At 49.9% G+C, this 24532-nt stretch overlaps 1 protein-coding gene across 2 annotated transcripts in view; it reads right to left on the bottom strand.

Annotated features, from left to right (window-relative positions):
• SLC24A3 (solute carrier family 24 member 3) overlaps positions 1 to 24532 on the bottom strand; it is a 66127-nt gene that overhangs the window by 22121 nt on the left and 19474 nt on the right. For both annotated transcript variants that reach the window (XM_079297803.1, XM_079297804.1), the window contains 4 exons: positions 9795 to 9871; positions 5290 to 5364; positions 3726 to 3810; positions 1984 to 2087 (listed from right to left, as the gene is read on the bottom strand). In XM_079297803.1, coding sequence (XP_079153929.1) covers positions 1984 to 2087; positions 3726 to 3810; positions 5290 to 5364; positions 9795 to 9871 — 341 coding nt within the window. The remainder of the gene's footprint in view (positions 1 to 1983; positions 2088 to 3725; positions 3811 to 5289; positions 5365 to 9794; positions 9872 to 24532) is intronic.

Consider the following 24532-nt stretch of genomic DNA (forward strand, 5'->3'; position numbering starts at 1 on the left):
AAACACGGTGCACATAACCAAACCCAGTGTTTGCTTAGGCCAAAGAACAATACACCCAACACAGCACACACAAACTACAACCCCATTTTAAAATAAAACTTGTCCTGGAGAGAGCTGGACAGCATTTTACAATTCGACTGTTTACCAGTAAAAAAAACAACAAAAAGCACAAAATAAAAAAAAAAAAACCAAAAAAAAAAAAAAACCAAAAGAATACTTTTATAAAAGAGAAAGTCTTTTCTGGAAAAGCAGCAGAAGGCATCTGAAGGACTGATCTCTGGGATTCCCAGCCTAGGGCAATACACTGAAAATCTGAGGGCTCCAGCTGCTCAGTGCACAGGTCTGAGCCCAAAGGAAAAGCACAGCAAGCAGCTTTGACTCAGGCTCACCTGGAAACTCACTGCTGAGATCCCAGCAGAACAGAAACCTCACCAACAACCAAATTTACCACCTCTGTAGAGGCACTGCTGACAATAAAACCAAATTCCTATTCATGCTAACACAAAAGAAATGATGAATCACTAAAAGGGAATGACTTCTTGGTGAAAGGCTGGGAGTGTGAAACAATGAAAAGCATAAATTGATCCAGGGTTTTATCTAAAACATTGGGATTATTGACACTGAAATGTCTTATTTGCTCCCTAAAATCACAGTTCCACATGGTGATGTCAATCACTGCAGTGCTCACCCACCCTCTGAAGGTTAGACAAAGCAAAAGAGAGGTGATAAGACTTGACAAAACCACACAGAAATCACCAGCAGAGTCTCAAGGAAAACAAAGATGGGGCAAAGCAGCCAAAATCTCAATTAGTGGCTTGAAAGAGACTCACAGACCATGCTTAGGATGACCTGAACTTCTGAGAGCTACCATGGCTGGAAGGCTGAAGATGTTCCACAAGAGCATTTTGGCTGTGATTTATTCTCTTAAACAAGGATCTCACTCCTGTAAAACACCTCTGAAGAAGAGTGACATCCTCTGTCCAGCCCTGAACTCCAGCATGCCTTTTCCACCAAAAGTTGTGGTTTGTAGCCATTTCTAGGTTTGAGGCATGCAATCAATACTGTGCAGAGCAAAAATCAGAACTGGCTCCTCTGCCATCATTAGCTAATCACCTTCATTTGCATGAAAAAGCAGCCTGGGAAGGAAGTCCTGCTGATGACAAGAGAGCACCTCTGGGGAACACAGCCTCCTGCCCTGGGAATGCTTTGGCCATTAAAAATTCACCTCAATTACCTGGGTTTTCACAGCCAGAGTTGCAGCAGAGCCACTGGCACATGGAGCATCTGTGGCTGCCAGCAACACGAGGGTGGTTTAAATGCCCTGAGGCTTCCTCACACTGGAAATGTCCATCCTCAGCCTGTGGAAGTTCACTAATGGAAACAGAACTGGATCCCAAGGAAGATCCCCTCTCCCTGCCTGCTTTCCCAGGCTCTTCTCCTCAGCTCCTCTTCCACTGCCCTGTGCTGCCAACACCTCCCTTCCTCTTCACAAATAATTCTGCACAGCAGCACCTCAAAGAACATTCATGAGACTGCAAAAATCCCTGGCATGTTGGCAAGTGCCGAGCTAAATGCAGATCCAGGTGTTTAATTATACAGTCAATCATGTCTGCAATTCAGACAGCAGCTCAGATCTCACAACTTAATTGCTTTAATTTCAGATGAATGGCTGTGACACGCCGGAGAACTGTCTGCAAACAAGCAGTGTGTGTTCCTCTGCCCACCCACACACCTTGGGCAGCTCACAACGCCCCAGCTGACCTTTGCTGCTCTGCTTTTCTTTTCAAATGTGCAGGAGGAGCAGCTCAGGGCCCTATTAAAAACAACAAAACCAGAGAAATCCGCGGCAAGGCGGCGAGCCCGGCGTGTGATTCGGCAGCACAGCCAAGGCACAGGGTGAAGCAAGAGCTGCAAGGGATCATTCAATGCTCTTACCTGCCCTGCAAAAAGCAAGAGCTGTAAGGGATCATTAAATGCTCTTACCTGCCCTGCAAAAAGCCCACACACACCAATAATACAGAGGATGTTGAATACAGCCGAGCCCACGATGGTTCCGACGCCTACGTCTCCTTTTGTGATAAAAACACCTGAAAAACAAGTTCAAGGGAAGCTGTGTCAATGGGAAAGAGCTGGCTTTTCCCACATAAAGGCAGGTACCAGTTCTGCCACTTTTCCTCGTATTTAATGCACAAACTGCAGAGTTGCTTCCTGAGGGGACGTGGATGGATTGTGTGATGGACACCAAGCACCTCAGACACTACAAGTCACTAATTTCCTGGTCCTGGGACCCAACACTATGGCAATACACACCACAGAACACTGCAAGCTCGTGGCAGCAGCTGGTGGGACACAAATCCACAGGAAACTGTCTCCCATAAGATATTCCCAGTACTCTGCTCCTTCCCACATCCCCATCCCAGCTGGCTTCAGCAGGGATGAAGCTTCAGTAGCAGCTAGAGATGACCCAGAGCTGTCTGGCCACAGCTCACAAGCCAAGTGACACCTCTCAGGATGAGTTATGGGGCTTTATTCAGAGCCCTTCTGTCAAATTTGGTTAAAATTGGCCAATGAGGTTAATGGTGAGGGAGATGAACTGACAGGCACATGCATCATGGTGCTGCACAAAGTCCTTTCCTTAGGAAGGCAGCCTAAAAATAACACTCCATCTCCTGCTAGCTGTCAGTCTGTTTAAATTCACCACTTGCTTTTAAGCTTCCAACACTATTTATCTGGCCAGTGCAGTTTCTGTATTTTTTCCAACTTCATCCTTTGTTTCAGAAACACAGAAGCACTCACCTGCCAAGTGAAACAGGGCACCTGGTGGGTTACACCACAGCAGGAAAATGATCTGATGACCATCAGGGCTTCTCTAGGCTGCCTGAAGGAATGTGGTTTTATTTGCATCCTGGTACTGCACTACCCTCAAGCAAAGGACAATCCCAACTTGGTTCAATTTAAGTTCCCAAATGCTTTGCTTGTGCAATCAGAGCTCTCTGCACAGCACACAGCTGGGTGTGAATTAACTGCTGCTCTGCATCTGGCAGCTGTGACTGAGAGACTGAGACTCCTGGAGAAAGTATCTGAGCTGAGAACTAATCCTGTTAGAGATGGAGAGCCCTGTGCAGCCTGCCAGCTGCATCCCCTGCCAAGGGAGATGTGTGTGAGTCAGACTGCAGCAGCACCTCACCCTCCTGGCCTGCTTAGCTGGAGCATCACTCTAACACTGGCTCTGCACACTTAGGGACAGCTGAATCCCTTCACCACACTTCCCACACGTGGAGAGCTGCTTTGGAAGTGTGATGCTCTGACCAACCTGTTGCTGTGAGAAACCAATTCAAATCCTCCTCTCCTTCCCACTGTGGCTTTTCCAGGGAAAGGTGGTGCTGGCAGAGTAAGCAGAGACCCTGCTGCTGAGGACATGGACAGTGTGTCAGGGCACCAACCAGAGAGGCTGGGGGAAGGAAATCCTTTCCCACTGAGCCCTGGAGCTGATGGGGCAGGAGAGGACAAGGCTGTAGGTGCAGCTGTGCCCCTGGTCCTGGCTTGGCCACATCCAGCCCTGCTGTGAGACAATGGCACTCCCAGAGTCACATCACCTGGCAGGGCCATGTGTGCCAGCAGGGAGTGTAACAACCCTGCAGACTGGCAGCAATCCCATTCCAGCTGTGCCCACAGCCAGGGAGACGTGCAGCTTTGGGCAGCAGCAGCAGCAGCAGGCTCCTTACCTATGACAGATGTGAAGAGCTCAGGAGCAGAGCTGCCTGCTGCCATGAAGGTTGCCCCAGCCACATCTTCACTGAGGTGCAAACGCTGCAGGGAAACACAGAGTCACTGAGCAGCTGCAGAATCCCACCCCAGAGCTGGACTGCCTGCTGAGAGCAGTGCCTGCAAAGCTTTGTGGAAGCCAAGCTCAAGCACAGGGGAAAAGTCACCACAGGCACTGCTACTGAAGTCAGCAGGGCCTGGCAGACAGGGCAGCTGATGCCAGTGACACCTTTAGAGAGGAGGGAAAGGCCAGCAAATTAAGCCCTGGTTTACTCTCTCCTTACCCCTTGCTCCCAGACTACATCACTCACCTCCTCAGCAGGACTGTCTAAAACATGAGGCTTCTGGACAGGAAAGAACCCACTATTCTATGGAAACTGCATCAGCATATGCTGCTTCCAAAGATCCCCTTGGCTAATTACACCCTCCCTGCTGTCTGCACTCCCCCTGCTCCATCTGCACCAGTTGCTGCTCAGCAGATGCCACAAGGCACCTTCCCCTGCTGAAGGAAACCACCAGCCCCTGCCATACAGGCACCTCCCCGAGCTGTCACTGCACTCAAGGCAGCAGCTGCCACCGTGGGAGCACAGGGAAGGCAGCCCAGGGTGCTGGGAAGTGTCCCTGTCCCTGCTTGTGAGGCAGCCCCCAGCCTAGCAGGACACAGCAAACCTCCCTCTGTCCCCATTCCACTGCTTCACCCTTGCCAAAGTGCCTTTGGCAGAGACAGGAGAGCAGAAATCCTCCCAGCAGCCTTTTCTGAAGATTCCACAGGGGATATTCCCAGCCCTCTGCCCATCCACAGGTAACAACCTTCATACGTTACAAACATAGGCTATGGGACAAGGGAAAAGGAGAGGATGTGCCCTCTCAGGGAATGCCTTTGAGGCAGAAGGCCACAACAGCACTGCTGGAGTGCCCTAAAGCTTAGGGACCCTACATAATAGAGATTTATGGAAAACCATTTCCTCTGCCAGGTTCATTGCCTGGGAGAGGGGAGGCCACAGAACTCAGCATGTCTACATTCCCCAGCAGCCCCTATCCCCACACCAATGTTCCCTCTCCTGAACCCTGCCAGGGGGTTCCCAGATTCAGCCCCACTGACTTGGCAGGACAGAAGCTCCTGCCTTGTGCTGTTACCTTTCAGTTACCTCTACACTTAAGCACCAAAAAGTGGAATTTCCCGGGGCATTGTTTTCCCTTGATGATGAAAAAAAGCAGGGTGCTGAAATTCCAATATCAGGTTAGTTTAGAGACAGCTGACCTGGCTGTCCCTGCTGCTTTACAGCTCACACCCAGCACAAGGCACAACAGCCACGACTGGGAGAGCAGGGTACCAGAGCTGGGGAAAACCAGCAGAGGTTTTAATTTGTGCCTGTGCTGGGCCACCTGCACAGGCACAGGGAGGAGAGGCAGCAGCAAGCAGCACAGTGTGAGCTCCTGTCCTGCCAGGGGACAGGCAGCCCAGGGCTCTGCAGAGCTGCTGGGGGACAGCACAGCACCATCCACCCCTCCTGTGACACTCACTTCGCAGATCTTCTCCAGAGAGGGCACGAAGAAATCGTCACAGACAATGGCCAGGGCGTAGAACATGTACACAGCCTGCAGGGAGAGGAGAGGGGCTGAGCCTGGAGCCAGCACACACCCAACAGCAGCACCCAACACACCCCACACACACCTCCCAACAAATGAAATGCCCTTGCAAGAACAATTCATACAGCTGGCTGGGGTTTCATTGTGCAGTATTTATCTTCACTGTAAACACTGGGGTTTTTTTTGGTTTTTTTATTTTTAATTCTCTGGACATTGCTAAGCCACACCGAAGTATTTTTGCCCTCCTTTTTTTCCCCACCATGCAGTGCAAGGCTTTTTTATCACTGTGTTCTGTCTAAACCCTGGAGGAGTCATTTTTGAAATCTAGTGCTCTGGAAAAGGGGAAAGGAGCTTGTTTTCCTGGACTGAGGCAGCCTGCCATGTCACCTGGGTCCCAGGTAAAGCCTGTTGGACTTCACACTGCCCACTCCCCACCTCACACGATGGGAAAACCCCACTGGCATAGGGGGAAAGCACAGCAGGCACCACAGAGCCCAGGCAGGCTGAGTCTGCCTCCCAGCCCCTCTGCTTTTCTGCCATGCACACACCCTAGACCTGCTGCAGGGCTCAAAAACAGCTCCACATTTTGGTGACACCTCCAAGCACCAGCACAGAGCTATTTGCAGGAGCAGTGCAGCTCCAGTGATCAGCTACAGCTGAGGGAAGTGGCCAATATTTGTAGAAAAACAGTGTATTAATCCTAGGGATTAATCACAGTTCCAAGCACATCCTCTGGCTTTGCTTGCTGTTGAAGCCCCACAGAAACTCAGGTGATGGGAGGAGACCTGAGCATTTTTTTCTGGAGAGAAAGCAGCAAGAAAAATGGCCCCCAGGTTTTTGTTCTTGTTTTGATTTTCCAGGAACAGGTTTAAATCCCCCAAAACCACAGCTTCTAATTCCCCAGAATTACAGCTTTGCTGCAAAAAGCCAGTAATTACTGTACATCTCAGCCACCAAAACTTTTGGAGCTCCAAAATAATTCAAGTGCATTTCCTTTTACAGGATTGGAGATGGGAATTTCACCATAACAAATGATTGTGACAGAACAGGTACTAGGCTGTCACTTGGACAGTTTCTGTGTTTCTTTGCTCATCACCATAAACATGAGTGAGTGTAGCTCCAGCTTTTTGAATCTTAGACTGCAAAACAGCCCTGAGGACCACAAGTAAGCAAAATTCCAGATCTCCACCTGTGCTGGGTGCAGCAAAGAACCTGATCTTGCCAAGGGAGCAGCAGCTGCTGACACACTGCCAGCTGTGTGAACAGAGAGAAAACAGCTCATGGGCTCTCAGGACAGGGATCAGAAAGGGCTCCAGAGGGATGTGGCCAAACTGCACTGAAACACAAGGGACAGCAGGTGCCTGACTTGAGGCTGGACTGTTGATCTGCTAATGATATTAATGTGCAGAGGGTAATGCCCAAGCACCCAGTGATGCCTTCAAGAACACCCATCAGTGTGATCCCTGCCCGTGCCCACAGGGCTCAGCAATCTGCTCCATGGCACGGGCAAGAGCAGCAGGGAGCAGAGAGCCAGGGGCAGCACAGCACAGGCTGGGGCACTCAGCACCCACACTCACCCCTGCTGCCCACAAAGGACATGAAAAATGGGGGAAATGCAATGGCCCTGCATAAAAGGATTACAAATGGCAGATTAAGTACCACATCAGGACTGATTTTAAAACGACCATTCTAACAGACAAACATGTAATCTCTGCATCAAAGGTGATTAAGCATCTTACTCAAAATACCTGTTCCAGTGCACAGGACAGGAATGGTCATTTTTCATGTTTGCCCAGCTGTCCTTTGAGCTTCCCATGAGTCTCCATACTCCAACTAAACCTCGCCTCACTGAGCTAAAGCAGCTTTTCCCAGGAGAGCATAATGCTGTAGGAGCAGCAATCCCTGGAGCCCAGCCTCCCTTCCAGAGGCTGGGAAGGGCCAGGGGACTGTCCCTGGCCTGGGGGCAGGACTGGCAAGGGGACTGAGACCACAACAGGCAAGCACAGGGCTTTCTTCAACTCTGACTGCTTTACAAACACACCTCAAATGCCACTGCTGCAGGGAAATGAAAAAAAAAAACCAACCAAAGGTGGAAGCCAGAGAGGATGGGCTGACTCAGCTTGTGCACCATGATGTGCCCAGCAGCACTCCCAGAGCAGCATGGATGGCCATGGTGCTGGAGAACAAGAGACAGCTCAGTGCTGCAGAAATGAGATGTGTGTGGGCATTGACCCCATGCAGAAATGGAGACAGGACCTGTCCAGACTGACCCACATTGGCTGAGATCACAGGAGAGAGGCAGGAGCTGCCAGAGCCCTGCTCCCTTGGCTACAGGAAACAGGAAAGGCAGGAACAGCAGGGGTGGATGAGCACACACTGCTCCTGCAGCCTGGAGCAGGGATGGAGGGATGGATGGATGGATGGATGGATGGATGGATGGATGGATGGATGGATGGATGGAGGGATGGATGGATGATGGATGGATGATGGATGGATGGATGGATGGATGGATGGATGGATGGATGGATGGATGGATGATGGATGGATGGATGGATGGATGGATGGATGGATGGATGATGGATGGATGGATGGATGGATGGATGGATGGATGGATGGATGGATGGATGGATCAGCACACACACTGCTCCTGCAACCTGGAGCAGGAGGGATGGATGGGAGTTGGAACTGGATAATGTCTAAGGCTCCTTCCAATCCAGCCCAGCCTATGACTCTTAAGAACATTTTAATGTAGCAAAAGAATCCCTTGGGTGCTGGGGAGCTCCCAGGCTGCAGGATCAGCACCAGACTTAAAATCCAGAGCTTGTCCCCTCAAAACTGAACATCCCAGACCAGTGATTTAGTGGAGAATTACTCAGCAGCTCAGCCTCTTCTCAGAGGGGACATGGCAATAATGGATGGCAGTGAAGCAGTCAGCTGCTGAGCTCCAAAAAAAGTAACCAAGAGAAATTATCCAGCATGACTCCAACCTGTAATATGCCCTCAGTGGCCCACTTTCAGAAACCAAAGTATTTTCAGTTCAGACCTAACATTATTGCTGACCTGCCCAGTTTCTCCTAGATTTTTCAAGTCTTTAGGGATTAACTTTGATGTTTGTGAAGGATCAGATTGTGTTCAGTAACTCACACAGCCCCACTGAGGAGATTTGCTGGGGTCTTTTTCCCCTTTTATTTATGCAATAGGGAGGAGATGTCCTGGGCAGCCTCCTGCACTCCCCCAAGGTCCCAGTGACAGTTTCTGTCCCATTCCTCTGGCTTCTGGAAAACCAGCTTTGCCTTCACATCCTCTAGAAATAAACATGAGAGTACTGGCAAAGGGGAGGAGGAGAGAACAACATTTTTACTGAAATGAACAGAAACTGTTTAAGGGGAGGTCACTGACAGGAGAAGCATGGTGATGACCTCTGATCATCACTGCAGAGCCCTTTGACAGGCCAACTTCCTCAAAGCCATGAAAAACCTCAAAGAAGACAATGAAACTCTGTGTCTGCATCCTCCCCCCCCCAAAAAAAAAGCATTTCTGCTTCTGCTCTGATTTCATCACACGTTTGGTAACTGCATTTCTGGGAGGTAGAAAACAGAACTGGAGGTTCATTACCCCTGACAGCTCCCTGTTCTCTCTGGGTTTTGTTATGAGATTTGGATCCAGCCACCCCTGCACCCCACAGGACAAAGAGGGGCCAGCAAATCTTCCCAATTTCACAAAACTGCTGGAGAGAACAGGAGGGTTGGGGGAGCTGCTTGTGTTTGCCAGCAGGGAAGGAACCGAGCACATTTCTGCTGGGACAGTGCATGCTTTTCCACTTCTCATTAAAAACAGATTTTTTTCTTTCTGCTCTGAAGTAGACAGTTCAGTCCTCCAGACTTCCTTTTGACACGTTAAAGGCACATTCAGAACCCAATTCATACATTAATTTTTAGGAGAATTCTTGCTGGTGATACAAAATCCGGCTCTGGGTCCAGTGCTCAGTTTCCAAAACATTTCAAAGCTCAACGTTCCCATGGAAACTTGGGATTCTTGAACTTGCCAGCCATGGTCAATAGCAACGTTACTCAACAAATTTCTGTGGCTATTTAGCCAAAATAAAGTCCTAGCACAGAGGGCTCACATTAAAACACACAATGCAATCTAATTTATACTCAAAAAGAAATCATGAATCACTTCTCACAGCTAATGGTGACTGCTCATTTCAGCTGACCAAAAAATTGTTAAAAGCATTCATTAGGAGCAGGTATAAAGAAAACACGAAATGAATTAGAACCATCCTTCCATTGTTGACTCCTCTTTATCAGAAGATCCCAAGAACAAAAATCTGTCCCATATCTGACTTGGCAGTCCATACTGAGATGAAAAGCAGAGAGAAGAACCTCAGCCAGAGCTCTGGAGCAACCAGGCAGGAGAGGCAAAGTCACAGCACTTACACAGAGGACGTGCAGGACCACAGCTCCGTGTCTCCTGTCCTGGTTGGTGAAGATGTCACTGGGGAACTCGTGGAGAGCTGCAAAAAGCAGGGAGGGGGAGAGAAAGCTCAGATGTTTATTCAGCTCCTCACAGGCAGCCCACAGGAGAGGGGCACAGCAGGCACTGCACAACTGGAAATCAACTCCCTCCCTTTGCTCAAAGGCTTTATTACTGCTCTGGGTGCTAATTGGGCTATGAAGCCCCTAAGGACAGGCTGCCAATTAGGCTGCAGGAATGGCTTTGGGCTACAGACCACAAAGCCAGCGTGAAGATGATGCTCCAGCATTCAAGTGCTTCTCAGTAATTCCAGATTTTGAAACGGCAGCTTTCTGCTAATGGTCAGTTCTTCACATTCAGCCATCAGCTGGGAGAAAACCAAACTGCCTTCCACATCTTTTGCAGGTTCTTTCTGCCTTTAACATCTTTAGCATTAATAAAGCTCCAGCAATAGGAACTTAATTAGCAATTGCACAGAAGATTAAATGGAAAAACAATCCAGCTCACTCTCCCAGTTTTGCTGTCTCTGAAGCAATAACTGAGCAAAAGGCAGCTGCATTTTCATTCTGCTCCTCATGCCAGCAACAGCTCTACCCAGGCACTGCCCCTGAGGAGGAAAACATTCTTTTTTACAAACAGCCTTTTCCCAAAGGCTCAGGTTATTACTGTTAATTGCATTCCTATGAATTGGTAAATTCTATAATGAATCCTAACAAACTGAAGCAGTACAGATGGCATCTTGAACACCCCCATAACAGAGGAACACAGCAATACCCTTCCCATTTATGAGAACCAGTGATCCTGGTTTTTTACCACCAGCCAGGACTCTCCTGCCAGCAGCTGTGGCTACTCCAGGGCTTCCTTCAGAGGCAGAACCAGCCCTGCCAGGCTGGCCTCCCCTCACCCCAGCACTGTGCTGTGCCAGAGCTCCAAAAGCTGCCAGGAGCACCCCCAGGTCTGCAGCCTAAGGGAGGCACCAGCACTAGGAAACCACCCAGGCTCCCACCCCAGAGAACCCCCTCCTTCCCACAGAAAACCCAAGTGTCCACCAGCACATCCTCCACAAACGTGCTCAGTGGGCTGCACTTGGGGCATGCAATCACAAACTAATGCATGCAAATCTGAAATCTGCTGCATTTTTATTAGCTGCATCAGGTGCAGATGAGTACAGACAAGAGGGGAGCTTTGCAAAACACAGGAGCTCCTTTCCAAGAAGAAATAAAGGGTGCTGCTGGAACACCACTCCAACAGCAGCTGCCCTATTTAGTGGGTTATAAAAGCTCAGACAGTTTGTTGCTTTGCTAACAGAGTCCCCAGCCTTTGTACAGAAAGTAGGTGCAGATTTTGCCAGGTTGGTTTTGACTGCACAGAAAAGACCTCAGCCACCCTGCCAATGAACCTAAACTCAAAGAATAAAGAGATTTCTGCCTGATAAAATCCACTCTGGTGCTGCAGAGCTGCAGAAGGGCAGGATGTGCACAGAGCTCAGCAACTCCCCAGTCACCTCCTGGCAGTTCTGGGAGCAGCCAGCCCATTCCCAGGGGCTTCCAGCCCTTGGACATACCCAACCCAGTCCCAGTTTTCAGCTCCTGAGGGTCACATCCCCAGAAAAATGAGGGCTGCAGTCTGCAGCTCAACACAACACTCCTTCCAGGGCTGCAGCTCCACCTTGCACTGGGGAAACTCGTAGAAAGATGAGTGAATATTAGGATTATCTGCATTTGCAAGTAACTGGAATTGGATGGCCAATAGCAAGGAATGGCTTTGGAAAGGGGGCTAAACATTACAGGAACAGGTGAGCACTGGGTGTGAGCAGCTGTGCCCTTCTCACTGGACTCCAGCTGTTCTGACAAGGGTGTGGCCATGTTCCCACCTCTCCAAAAGGATTACTGTCCAAAAAACCCAGCACTGCCCTGGATCAGTAATTCCAAATGCTGCAACACCCACTGATTTTTATTTTTAAGAAATCTTTATATTGCCAGCCAGTGCATCTGCCCTGGGGACAAGAAACCCCTTGGGAATTCTCCCACAGCTTCAAGAGACAAAAGATGCTCAGCCTGGCAATGAGTTACCAGCACAGAAAACTCCCAAATTCACAGCCCAGGCTCATTTCTCATGCCCTGCTCCCAGGGGAGCAACCTTAAATCACACAGGCTGAGCTGAACAGGTACCTGCTCTCCACCTGGGGAAGGAAAGCCCTGAAGAACAAACCCTGCACACCAGCAGAGCCCTAGTGAAGTCAGAAAGGCTCTGCCTTGGCTTCAGTGCAAGAGTCTCCTGCAAGATCAGAGGCGTGCTGAGATCCAAGGACAACAAGCAAATACATCTCAACATAAACGGGGGAGAACTCAGAAATAATAAATAATATGCAGCAGCATATGGTTCAGAGAGAGTTTAAGTCAAATAACAGCGGCAAGTGACCTTTAAAGAGGAGGTTGTAACTTTCTTTTGTACAGTACAAGAACTAATTTCTGTCACAGCAAGAACCTGGCAATTGTTCCCCAGGATCTTTGAGCTCTTATATTGTTTCACTTGTTAAGCTGCTTAAATATATATATATGTATGCTTAAAGTGGCAGACACTTCCCTGACAAATGCAATGCCTCTGCAAAGTGACCCATCATCAGGCACACTCTGGAAGAGCTGGCACAGGGAGGATCTCAGCAAAACCACAGCAAGAAGAGAACAAATCCCTGCCTGGCTCCTGTCCTCACACCGACTGCCAGAAATTCCTAATAATTTACTGGCTTAATTACAGCTGTTCTGGAGTTCCCAGACTCCTTTAGATTTGGAGCAGAACACAGCCCCTCTTTCACTAGCTTTATTTTGGGGAACAAATATTTATGTTGTGTTCATATCCACGAGCAGACTAACCAAAAAAGGCAACTTTACAAGAAGCACTTCCATAAAGGCACCTGAAGAGGAGGAGATGCTGCTGTCACCTCTCTTCTTGTCCTGGGGGAGAAGGGAGGGACCTTTTCATCCCTCAGCATCCCAAGGACTCTGCTCCCAGCCCCGAGCCTGCCCTGGCTCTGCCTCCCAGCAGCAGGGCAGGGATTTGCTGCCTGCAGATGAATCCCAGCATTTCCACTGCCCAGCCTCATCTGCAGAGCAGCTCTAATACACTGTAAGCTCCCCTGAACGTACAAATGCTCAAAGCTATTACAATCCCTTTGTTATTTTACGTTAGGCATCCCATTAACTGTTTTCTTACTTGGGTATAATCAGTGTTTGCCATCATTTGGGGATTAATTCTGGGTAATGAGGGCAGGTGGGCTGTGTCTTCTGGAAAGGCAGGGCAGCCCTGCCATGGCAGGAGCCTGGGAGCACAGCACAGCACCCAGAGCCTGCAGCATCTTCCATCCCAGCTCACCTGACACACAACAGGGGATCTGGCCCCTTCCCCTCCCAGCCACAACAAAGAAATCCTCCCCATTCCCATTCCCATCCCAACACAAGGTGCTTAAAGTGCTCAGGCACTTAAATCTCATGTGAATGATATTTAACAAATCAGAGAGAGCCCCACGCTCCAGACATCCATCATTTTCCTCTTTGCATATAAAACTGGCAGGGAAAATTTCCATTCCAAGGAGCTGCAAGGTTAAAATGCTACACCCACCCGCAGCACCTGTAAAAGGGAAATCAGAGCAATCCTTTCCTTGGATGGAGCAATGAAAGCACATTAGGAGGGAATTCTTGGGGGTGTGAATGTGAGCAGGGGAGGGGTTCCAGGTGACAAAGCAGCAGGGCTCTCAGGGTGACAGCCAGCCTTTTCCAAGGCATCCCAGCACAAAAACCAACCAAATCCTGGCTGGGAGCAGCCACAAGCCCAGCCCCAGCTGCAGCCAGCTGGAGCCCACAGCACAGAGCACTTGTGCCCTGTGAGCATCATCACACCTCCTTTTCCAGCCCCTTTTTCAGCTCATTGGGACTCCAGTGGGATTCCACCCTGCTCCTCTGCACAGCTCCCCAGTCACCTGCTATGGGCTGCCCATCACTGAATCCAACCCTGCAGCTCCTGCACTGTCAAGTCCATCCTGTCCTGGCTCAGCTGCTGCTTCCCAGCCCTGCCACCAGCAATTCCCACACTCCAGGCCGAGATCTCACCACTTTTCTGTTCCATGCATCCATCACACACTTGGCAATGACCATCTCCAAGAAGACTGAGAAGTGTGCTGTCCCCAGAAAAGGGATGGATCACATCATTCCTAAAAACAGGGCACCCCATTCTGCTGGGGAGAGTCAGCTGGGAGCTGGGGATGGCTGTGGAAAGGAGAGGATGCAGCAAGCAAGGGAACCACCCCAGCCCTGTCTAAACAAACAAACTGCTCTCCAGCCAGAGAACAAGCTCCACCAGGGTCCAGATCTTTGCAAAGCCCATCCCCAGGCCCTGCTCATGGCAGAGCTCCCTCTCCTCTGGGATCCCACTGGCAGATCCCAGTCCTGCCTTGCCCCAGTTTATCCTGTGACTGTGGGGAGAAGCGAGCAGGCAGCACATGCAGATGAAGGTCCCTCTGCAGTTTTGCATTTTGCTTCATGGTGACAGGCAGGCTTGGAGCCCAATCTGCAGCATCAAAATCACATCAATCAATGTCAACACGCTGCTCATACATCAGAAAGGCAACACTGGCTTTAAATAGGCAGCAGTGCTGGCAGAAGACAAGGCACTTGCAGAGCTCCATCTCCAGAGTGCCTTTCATCTCACCCAGGAACTGAAAGCCCCTAAATATAGGAGTCCTGTTAAAAATTCATGAGCCTCAGCAGCTATTTATCAAAGTCGTGGAAACAGGATATTTTCATGGTGTGAATGGCTTGACATTCATTACTAATAAGCAAATTCATCACCATTCTGGGACAGAGCTCTGATAGCCAAGGAGAGCAGCACCACCAGCCTGGCAGGACCAAGCACAATGCACAAGGGGAAGAACAGCTCCTCTCTGGCATGGTTCAAGTTTTTAATGTGTTTTATATGTGCAAACTTCCATAACTTTCTGTGCTGACGTGGAAGAAGCATCCACTGCTGTCTGCTGGGAGAAAGGAGAAGCAAACAGGAAGGAGGAATCCCCAGATGGCAGGAGAAAGCTGGACACAAAAAAGGGCTGGTTTGATTCCAGTGGATCCCCCAGAATTTGCTGTCCCCATCAATCAGAGGCAGCTCCAAGGGCAGCTGTAATTACATCTAAATCCCCAGACAGGCAGGACTCGTTCTCATGTGGCTGGAGAAAGGACCATCTGCTTTATGAAGGTACTGCTAGGCTCTTTTTTCATTTTCTTTTTCATCCCAATTATATTCTTTTCCTCCCCTTCCTCCCTAAATGGAAGCATTGCCTTGGTAATATCCAGAGTCTTAAAACAAGATTATGTTTTCAGATGAGAGAGCCCCTAAAGTGGGATTATACCTTACAACAGCAAACTAGTCTTTCAATCAATTCCAGAGGATACACTTAAATTTCATTACTCTGCAAGAGCCCACATTTACCAGGCCACAGATGAGAAGCATTTAGAGGAAATGCCTCAGCCCCTCCTCTGCTGAGCAATCCATCCCACACAGCTTAGCAGGGATGTTCATTAACCTGAGCAGCACTGGGGGGGACACTGCTGGAACTTGTGAGCACCCAGGGACACTGAGGGGACACTCCAGAGCCAGCCCAGTCCCTTCCAGAGTCATCATCCCACACCACAGGCAGAAGGGAACATCACAAGGCTGAGACAGAGCTGCTGGAAGGGCTGTGGCACTCCAAGGAGCACACACCATGAGCTGGGTTAGTGACAGGCTTTGCTCAGAGCTGCCATCTCCACAAAAACCCTTCAAACCAGGTTTTAGGGGACCCAAACCTCACAGCTTTAATGGAAAACTAAGGGATTTTTGTTGAGTGCCTCCAAAAGTCCTGATTTTATTCAGCTCTTCCTACCATAATTTGGCTCAGCCAGAGAAAATCAAAACCATGCACTTCCCCAGAGTTTCCTGGGAGGTTTGCTCTTTTTAACTCCAAGATTTCCCCTCTTCCCCATTGCTCCTGTTCTTGCTGCCAAGCTGGAACACCATTTAAAGTGAAGTGGGGAGGTCTGCAAGGGATCAGTGGAGCTTCAGCTGTTCCCATGCCAGGGACAGGGTGAGCAGCCTGGCTGGAAGGTCTCTGACAGCTCCAGGTGTGTCTCAGACAGGACAGCCAAGCTCCCCAGCACTGAAATTCCCATTCCCAGAGTTTCAGTGCTTCCCCAGGAGGCTTTACCTGAGCTGGCCTTGCTGCTCTCCCTGGCACCAGCCCGTGCAGGGAGTGCCCAGACTCTGCCAGGGTCCCAAAAAAGCCACCCTGGGATTGCAGAGATGCTAACTCTCATTATGTTGGTGCTGGATTTCTGTGGACTGCACAGACCAGGGGCTTAGACCAACTCCTGGCAGACAGGTCCTGTCAGACCTGATCCTGTTTCCAACACCACCTCAAAGTTTGTGTTTCACCTCCACCCCAGCAGCTGCTAGCAGCTCTCACTGTTTGCCCTGGTGTTTATCCAAAAACAGCACAAGGTGCCCAACCAGGACGTGTCAGGAGCAGGCAGCAGGACAATACCAGCAGGCAGGTCACTGGAAGTTTAGTGGCTGGGAGCCAAGCAGATAATGATCTGCAAGCTGTTCCTCAACACGTGGGTGAGCACATGGGAGAAGGCAAAAGTTGTGTTTTTTCTAGGAGCTGAAGAGGTGCCTGCACAGCCAGGGGGTCACTGAGGCTGTGCTCAGCTTTGTGGCTCATCAAACACAAGGGTCTGCAATCTCACACTGTGAAGAATTTTAAATTTAGTTTGCACAAGGTAACCACAAGCATAAAACAAGATAAAGGATTTTAAGTACTGCTTCCTTTCTGTGTTCTTCTCCATAATTTCAAGTAGCAGTTTCCAGTTAAACAATTAGCACTGCACTACGAATCACAAAAGCTCAATTATTAACTCAAAAGTATAAATAAGTGTTAAATCTCTATTAAACTGTTTAAAAACCTTGTAACTGAGTTCATCCCCATTTACTTGCTTTTGTAAAAATATTACAAAACTCCCTACCAGAGGGAGTGATTTATTGCCTCTGGTTTTCCCAGGAGCCTGGGCTCACCCTGTGCATCCCTCCAACACCACTGAGGATGCACAAACTGCAGGAAAACCCACCTGGCTCCTCACCAAGGCACTCCTTGGAAAAACAGTATGCTGTACCTGGACTCTAATGATATCAAGTAAAAAAAGGGGGAGGTTTGCTCATTTTTTTTCCTTAAAATAATCATTGTCTTTCATACACAATTACAGGTAAAAAACAAACAGATGAGGAGATTAACTCTCCAGAGGCAGACAAATGCCATCTGGTTCATGAATCACATTCTAGGTATGATACTCTTCTGGCAGATGATACATCTCTTGACGTACACAAATGTGTTTTGCTAGAACAAACAAACAAATAAATAGATTTAAACAATGCTTAAAAGCTGCCTTCCCTCAGGTAACACTCCATAAACCCCCAAAGCTGCAACAGAACCCTCCAGATCTGAGTCCCTGCCCCACTTTTCGTGCTGCAGGCAAGAATTGCTCTCCAGCCCAGGGAATCCTAGAGCTGGCTCACCTCTCACTGCTGGGAATGTTCCCAGCAGGAATGCTGAGTCAGGAACCCCAAGTCCGGAGCAGCTGTGGCTAAAAACAAATCCTTCATCTTTCAAGGCTCTCTCTGTGTTATCTGCCCTGCTATTACATTATTTCCAAATTTCCCACAGGGAGCTGCAGTCCTGAATGTGCCACAAAAACACCAAGTGACACTGAACAGAAAACCACGGGGCATTTTCCTCAAGTTCACACACAAGGAAAGTTCCTGAGCAGAACAACTGACACAAACAGCTGCCAGGAAATTATTACAGATACCTGGAAGCAAGATGAAGCTTTTTCTCTTGCTCCAAGCACAAAACCCTTGGCTCAGCCACAGGAACATTTATAAAGGTGGGTGTGAGTGGCTGTGCCCCAGCCCAGGGGTCCTGCTGTCCCCAGAACTTCCCCAAGATCACCAAAAGCCACTGCTGCCACTGCCAGCCACTTTGGGATTGGGGTGTTTGGCCTCTCTAAAAATTTAATTCAGCTAAGACCCTGAATGCTGATTAGATCCAAGCCCCAGCCCAACCCCTCCGAAGTTATGCAATCCCTGAAATCCAAAAAGCCTTGAAAAGCTTAAATGTGACAGTGCTGGTGATGTCATGCTGCTGAAAGGTTTCCATGGAAACCCCTCCTCCCTCTGCCATATGCCTGTGGCTCTGGGACAGCAGCATCCCCTGCACCACAGCTGGGAGGAAACACAGCCCAGGTGTGCCTGCTCCCCCCCTGCCACTGAGCAGCAGCCAAAAACCACCACTGCCCTGGGGATGTCCCCACCAGACCCCAAATCCAGCCCTAAATGATCTCCCCACCAGACCCCAAATCCAGCCCTAAATGATCTCCCCATCACAGCCCCAAATCCAGCCCTAAATGATCTCCCCACCAGACCCCAAATCCACCCGAAATTATCTCCCCATCAGAGCCCCAAAACCATCCCTAAATGATCTCCCCATCAGACCCCAAATCCAGCCCCTCAATGATCTCCCCATCAGATCCCCAAAAACAGTCCTAAATGATCTCCCCATCAGACCCCAAATCCAGCCCAAAATGATCTCCCCATCACAGCCCCAGATCCAGCCCTAAATGATCTCCCCATCACAGCCCCAAATCCAGCCCTAAATGATCTCCCCATCAGATCCCCAAAACCATCCCTAAATGATCTCCCCATCAGACCCCAAATCCAGCCCCTCAATGATCTCCCCATCAGAGCCCCAAATCCAGCCCTAAATGATCTCCCCATCACAGAGCCCCAAATCCAGCCCTAAATGATCTCCCCATCACAGCCCCAAATCCAGCACTAAATGATCTCCCCATCAGATCCCCAAAACCATCCCTAAATGATCTCCCCATCAGACCCCAAATCCAGCCCGAAATGATCTCCCCATCACAGCCCCAGATCCAGCCCTAAATGATCTCCCCATCACAGAGCCCCAAATCCAGCCCTAAATGATCTCCCCATCACAGCCCCAAATCCAGCCCTAAATGATCTCCCCATCAGATCCCCAAAACCATCCCTAAATGATCTCCCCATCAGACCCCAAATCCAGCCCCTCAATGATCTCCCCATCAGAGCCCCAAATCCAGCCCTAAATGATCTCCCCATCACAGAGCCCCAAATCCATCCCTAAATGATCTCCCCATCAGAGCCCCAAATCCAGCCCCTAAATGATCTCCCCATCAGACCCCAAATCCAGCCCCTCAACGATCTCCCCATCAGTTCCCCAAAACCATCCCTAAATGATCTCCCCATCAGACCCCAAATCCAGCCCGAAATGATCTCCCCATCAGAGCCCCAAATCCAGCCCTAAATGATCTCCCCATCACAGCCCCAAATCCAGCCCTAAATGATCTCCCCACCAGACCCCAAATCCAGCCCCTCAATGATCTCCCCATCAGAGCCCCAAAACCATCCCTAAATGATCTCCCCACCAGACCCCAAATCCAGCCCCTCAATGATCTCCCCATCAGAGCCCCAAAACCATCCCTAAATGATCTCCCCACCAGACCCCAAATCCAGCCCCTCAATGATCTCCCCATCAGACCCCAAATCCAGCCCTAAATGATCTCCCCATCACACAGAGCCCCAAATCCAGCCCTAAATGATCTCCCCATCAGAGCCCCAAAACCATCCCTAAATGATCTCCCCATCAGACCCCAAATCCAGCCCCTCAATGATCTCCCCATCAGAGCCCCAAATCCAGCCCTAAATGTTCTCCCCATCACACAGAGCCCCAAATCCAGCCCTAAATGATCTCCCCATCAGAGCCCCAAATCCAGCCCTAAATGATCTCCCCATCACACAGAGCCCCAAATCCAGCCCTAAATGATCTCCCCATCAGAGCCCCAAAACCATCCCTAAATGATCTCCCCATCAGACCCCAAATCCAGCCCCTCAATGATCTCCCCATCAGAGCCCCAAATCCAGCCCTAAATGATCTCCCCATCACAGCCCCAAACCCAGCCCTAAATGTTCTCCCCATCACACAGAGCCCCAAATCCAGCCCTAAATGATCTCCCGACCAGCTCTGCACAAAGGCAGCTGTAAGGCTGTGGGGTTTTTTTAAGGAGCAGAGCTCAGTGTTCTGACGCACCTCAGCCTGAGCTCACCCCGCCCAGACCGAAATTAAACCCGGGGTTAATTCAGGATGGGCTCCTACGGCCTCATTTCCCCCCAGGAATTGGGAAACCCCCCTGTTGGAGGGCTCTGCATCCTTAATCATCCTGCCCTGCTGCAGGCACGCCCTTATGTAAGGGCTGGAAGGAATTCCGGGTGCTTGGGGACAATTGTGTGTGTGCAGTGACAATTCTGTGTGTCAGGGACAATTCTGTGTGTGCAGGACAATTCTCTGTGTGCAGGGACAATCCTGTGTGTGCAGGGACAATTCTGTGTGTGCAGGGACAATCCTGTCTGCTTGGGGACAATTCTGTGTGTGCAGGGACAATCCTGTGTGCCATCTCCCATGCAACCCCTGCCACAAGCCTGTAGCTCACTTCAACAAAGCCAAACTGCAATTGTACCATTTTTAACGAAGTGCTGAGTCCCTATTGCTGAGCTCAGCAGGATTCCCTTTTTTGGCACTCCCAATTTTTAGCACTCAGACCCACATTCCAGCTTAGCTACCCCCACAGCATTATCCAAACATGCTGTGGGCAAACCAACCCTCCTGCTTCAGCCCTCAGTTGCTGTGAGCTCCTGCAGCCCTTCCAGGAACAGGGAATCCCACTCTGCCAACACATGGAATTGCTCCAGGATTTAATGCTTCTCCAGACCTGCTTGCTGCAGCCAAAGTTAGAAACACAAGTGTTTCTATCCAAAAACTGCAGCTTGCTGCCAGCCTCCTGAGACACTCCAGGCTGGGAAGGGGATGCACAAACCAGAGAGCTCCTCACTGAAACATCAACATGAGGGCATCTAGTATTGTCACCCAGAAATTAAAGAGCAGGTGAAGCTGTTCTGTTCAAATTTGGAGTGATCAAACCAGCATTACACAGGAGATGTGAAGTGTTGTTTAAAAAGAGAATGAACAAGGCCATTTTTTATTATTTATTATGAGCTGATCCTGACTCTCCTGTGAGTAATCTCAGCCCCAGGAGCAGTGCCCAGCCATGCCAGGCTGTGTCTGCCTGTGTCAGCACTCTGTCCCCCTGTGCCTGCTGCTCAGCACGTCAGGAGCTGCAGGGGGATTGGCCCTGACAGCCACACCTGGGGCTCTGCAGCACCTCCCAGCTCTGCCTGTCCCAAATCTCAGGTGACCTCATTCCTGCAGCCTGGCAGAGGCTGCACCAGCCCCCAGCCTGTCCCTGCTCTCCATGCCACATCCTTGGAGCAGCTCCCTCAGTCCTTGGAGCTCTACAGATAAAGTTCCAAGCATGTGCTGCTTCTGCTGCTCCTGGGGCAGCACATTTAGCCTGGTTTGCTTGCAAACCTCCCTCTGAACCTGGGCAACAGGCTCTGCCTCAGCCCCAGGCTCCAGCAGTTTGTGGGAGAAGGGGATGGGGTCCCTGTCCCCAGAGTGGCACCCAGGACCACCATCCCTGGGGCTGGGAAAAGGGGGAAAGCAGCAGGACTTGCTCTAGCTGCACTGGCTGCAGGCAAGTCTGCTCCTCCACTGGGAACAGTCATGCATCTGCAAAATCAGAACAGGATGGGAACTGATAGCACACACCCCTACAAGGCCATCCCATCCTGATTTACAGGCTCAGAGCAGCAGGGAATTTCCTACAAGGGAAAAGCTGCCAGGGGAAGCATCAATCCTGTCTTCAGCTGCAAACCAGAGCCAGGTGCTCACAGCAGGGATGCACACACCAAGCTCTGCCCCAAACACCAGCAGGAGCTCCAAGGGAGCTGCCCCCAGGCACAGGAGTAGCAGTGCCTCAGTGGAACTTTCCACCTCCCAGCCCAAGCCTTTGTCAGCTCCTGCATCCTGATTAAATCTGCAATCCTGGTGAGCAGGGATGGGGGACAAGGTGAGGTTCAGCACCACCCACAAGGGCCTGGTCCAAGGCATGGCTGGGGGACAGAATCCCCCTGAGCGGCCCTGTCCAGCCCTGGGGGCTGCACAAAGGGTCTGGCAGCACAGCTAGACACAGCTGGACAGTGCAGGGGTCACTGCACAGCCCTCCCAGCCCAGGGATGCCTGCACTCACCAGCACATCCCAGCTGTTGCCATGGCTACAGCACAGCTGCTGCATCCCTGCATCACAAGGGTCCTGGCAGCACCCAGGGCCCTGCAGGACATCCTGCGGCCCTCAGGAGGGGCTCTGGTGCTCCCAAAAATCCATCCCCTCCTTCCTTCCCCTCTCCCATCCCTGCAGGGTGACAGAGCTCCCTGTGCCCCAGGGATCCATCCCTGCAGGGCTCCCTGTGCTCCAGGGATCCATCCCTGCAGAGCTCCCTGTGCTCCAGGGATCCATCCCTGCAGGGCTCCCTGTGCCCAATGGATCCACCCCTGCAGGGCTCCCTGTGCCCAATGGATCCATCCCTGCAGAGCTCCCTGTGCTCCAGGGATCCATCCCTGCAGAGCTCCCTGTGCTCCAGGGATCCATCCCTGCAGGGCTCCCTGTGCCCAATGGATCCATCCCTGCAGGGCTCCCTGTGCCCAATGGATCCATCCCTGCAGGGCTCCCTGTGCCCAATGGATCCATCCCTGCAGGGCTCCCTGTGCTCCAGGGATCCTTCTTGAAGCATCTCTGGATCCTTGGGAACTAAACACACCCCTCACCTCTCCATTTCCTGGCAGCAGCAGCAGGGAGATGCCAAAGGACCTGCACATCTGGGCACCCAGTACCTAATCTGGGATAGCTTTTAATGCAGCCCACAGCAAAAGGGCATTTCAATTAAATACTTTTATTTTACCCACTGCTGGGCACTAAATCAAACTGCTCCAGCATTAATACGTGAGACCATTATTCTGAGCATCCCTAAGTGAATTTATGCACATGTCTGTATATAAAAACTATACAATTAAGCACTGCTTAAAATGCAGATGGGCAGATGATAAAGCTCCATCCTGACTGTATTAAAACCTGACTTGGGATGTTGCATTTGATTCCTGGTTGTTTAAATTTTGTGTAAATGCAGTGAAGTCAATGAGGCCAGCAATAATTTACACTCGTGGAAAATCTGGACCTTTTGATTTTTAACTACTAACTACTGGCAAGAACTGAAAAACAAGCAACAAGAACACAGTTTGCAACGTGGGGCCAGATGTTATTTTTCTTCCCTTTGCAGTAATAGCTCCAAAATACCAAATTTAAAACAGAACTCTAAGAAAAGCCTGTCCTGGATCTTAGAGCTGAAACTTCAATTAGTGCTTGAGGCCCCTGTTTACAAAGTGATGTTCAATCTGTGCAATACTACAGACACACCAAAATTTAATGCAGGTGCTGGTAACTTGCTCTGATTTCCTTCATTGTCAAGCTCTCCCCTTCCAGCAGCACAGAGAAACTTCCAAAATAGCTGAGGAAGGACAGAGCCATTCATGTGATCTGACCAGGAGCCTCACACTCTGTCCCAACAAAAACAAGCCACAAATTTTACATGGCCTGGGGTCAGCAGGCACTGAGGCAGATGACCTCATTCCCAGATTTCTTGGTACTAAAAATTTTTTTAACAACCAAAAATTTACAGCAGCACGGATTTTCCTGGAGAGAATCAGGACATTTTACAAGAATTCAGGTGTGCAAAAACAAAAAAAAAAAAAAAAAAAAAAGAGAAAGAAGCAAGTCTGACTCAACAATTTTTTTTTTTTTTTTTTTTTTTTTTTTTTTTTTTTTTTTTACTGCCTGCTTAGAAATTCAGGTCACAGGCTTCATGGAAGACTTCTCAGATTACCAGAGTGATGCACAGCAGCAGCCTGGCATCCTCAAGTGTCAGGCAAGTCAAACCCAGCTCAGAGAGGCACAATGTGATATTTATTCACTTGGTTGCTCTACACCTTTGAAATGCAAAGGGCATTGAAAGGTTTGGAGGCAAGGGTATTTTCAGTACTTTTTTAAAAATACTTTTCAGTATTTGAAGCCTCTCTGCTGCCTCTTGCACAAGGCACAATAAGCAAAGGAGGAACCCAAGCTGGCTCAGAGGTCAAGGCAGCAAACCTCATCCCTCTAGATAGAAAGAACAAACAAAAGAGCAAGGGAGGCAAAAAGCCAAAACAAATCCACAGCCCAGGAAAATTTCTGGGCGTTTTAAAGTGACTCCAGAGGGGAAGGAATAATCACAGGAGAGGAGAGAGGGTTTCCCCACTCCAGCACTGGAGAGCTACCCTGAGATGGGGCTGCAGACTCCCCTCACCCTCCTGTGCCTCTGGCAGCTCCTTCTCTGGTCCCACGGGTGCAGCACCACCAAAATTCTGCTTTTCTGACTCTCTGGGGCTGAGGCTGACAAGCAGAAGCAGAGTGTGGGAGTTCAGGCACATTCCTGTCCAATTCACCCAACTTATAGCTCAGTGAGAGAGGAACATCTTTTCTTGCAATTCCTCCAGGACATTTTCCTACTAAACTTACAGCAATTTATTTTTCTAACGCTCCCTCAAGTGAAAGCAAGGTTTGGCAACCTGCAAGGCAGGAACAAATTTCTCCTTTTCCTT

This window comes from Erithacus rubecula (assembly GCF_903797595.1).
Source record: "Erithacus rubecula genome assembly, chromosome: 2".
NCBI lineage: Eukaryota > Metazoa > Chordata > Aves > Passeriformes > Muscicapidae > Erithacus > Erithacus rubecula.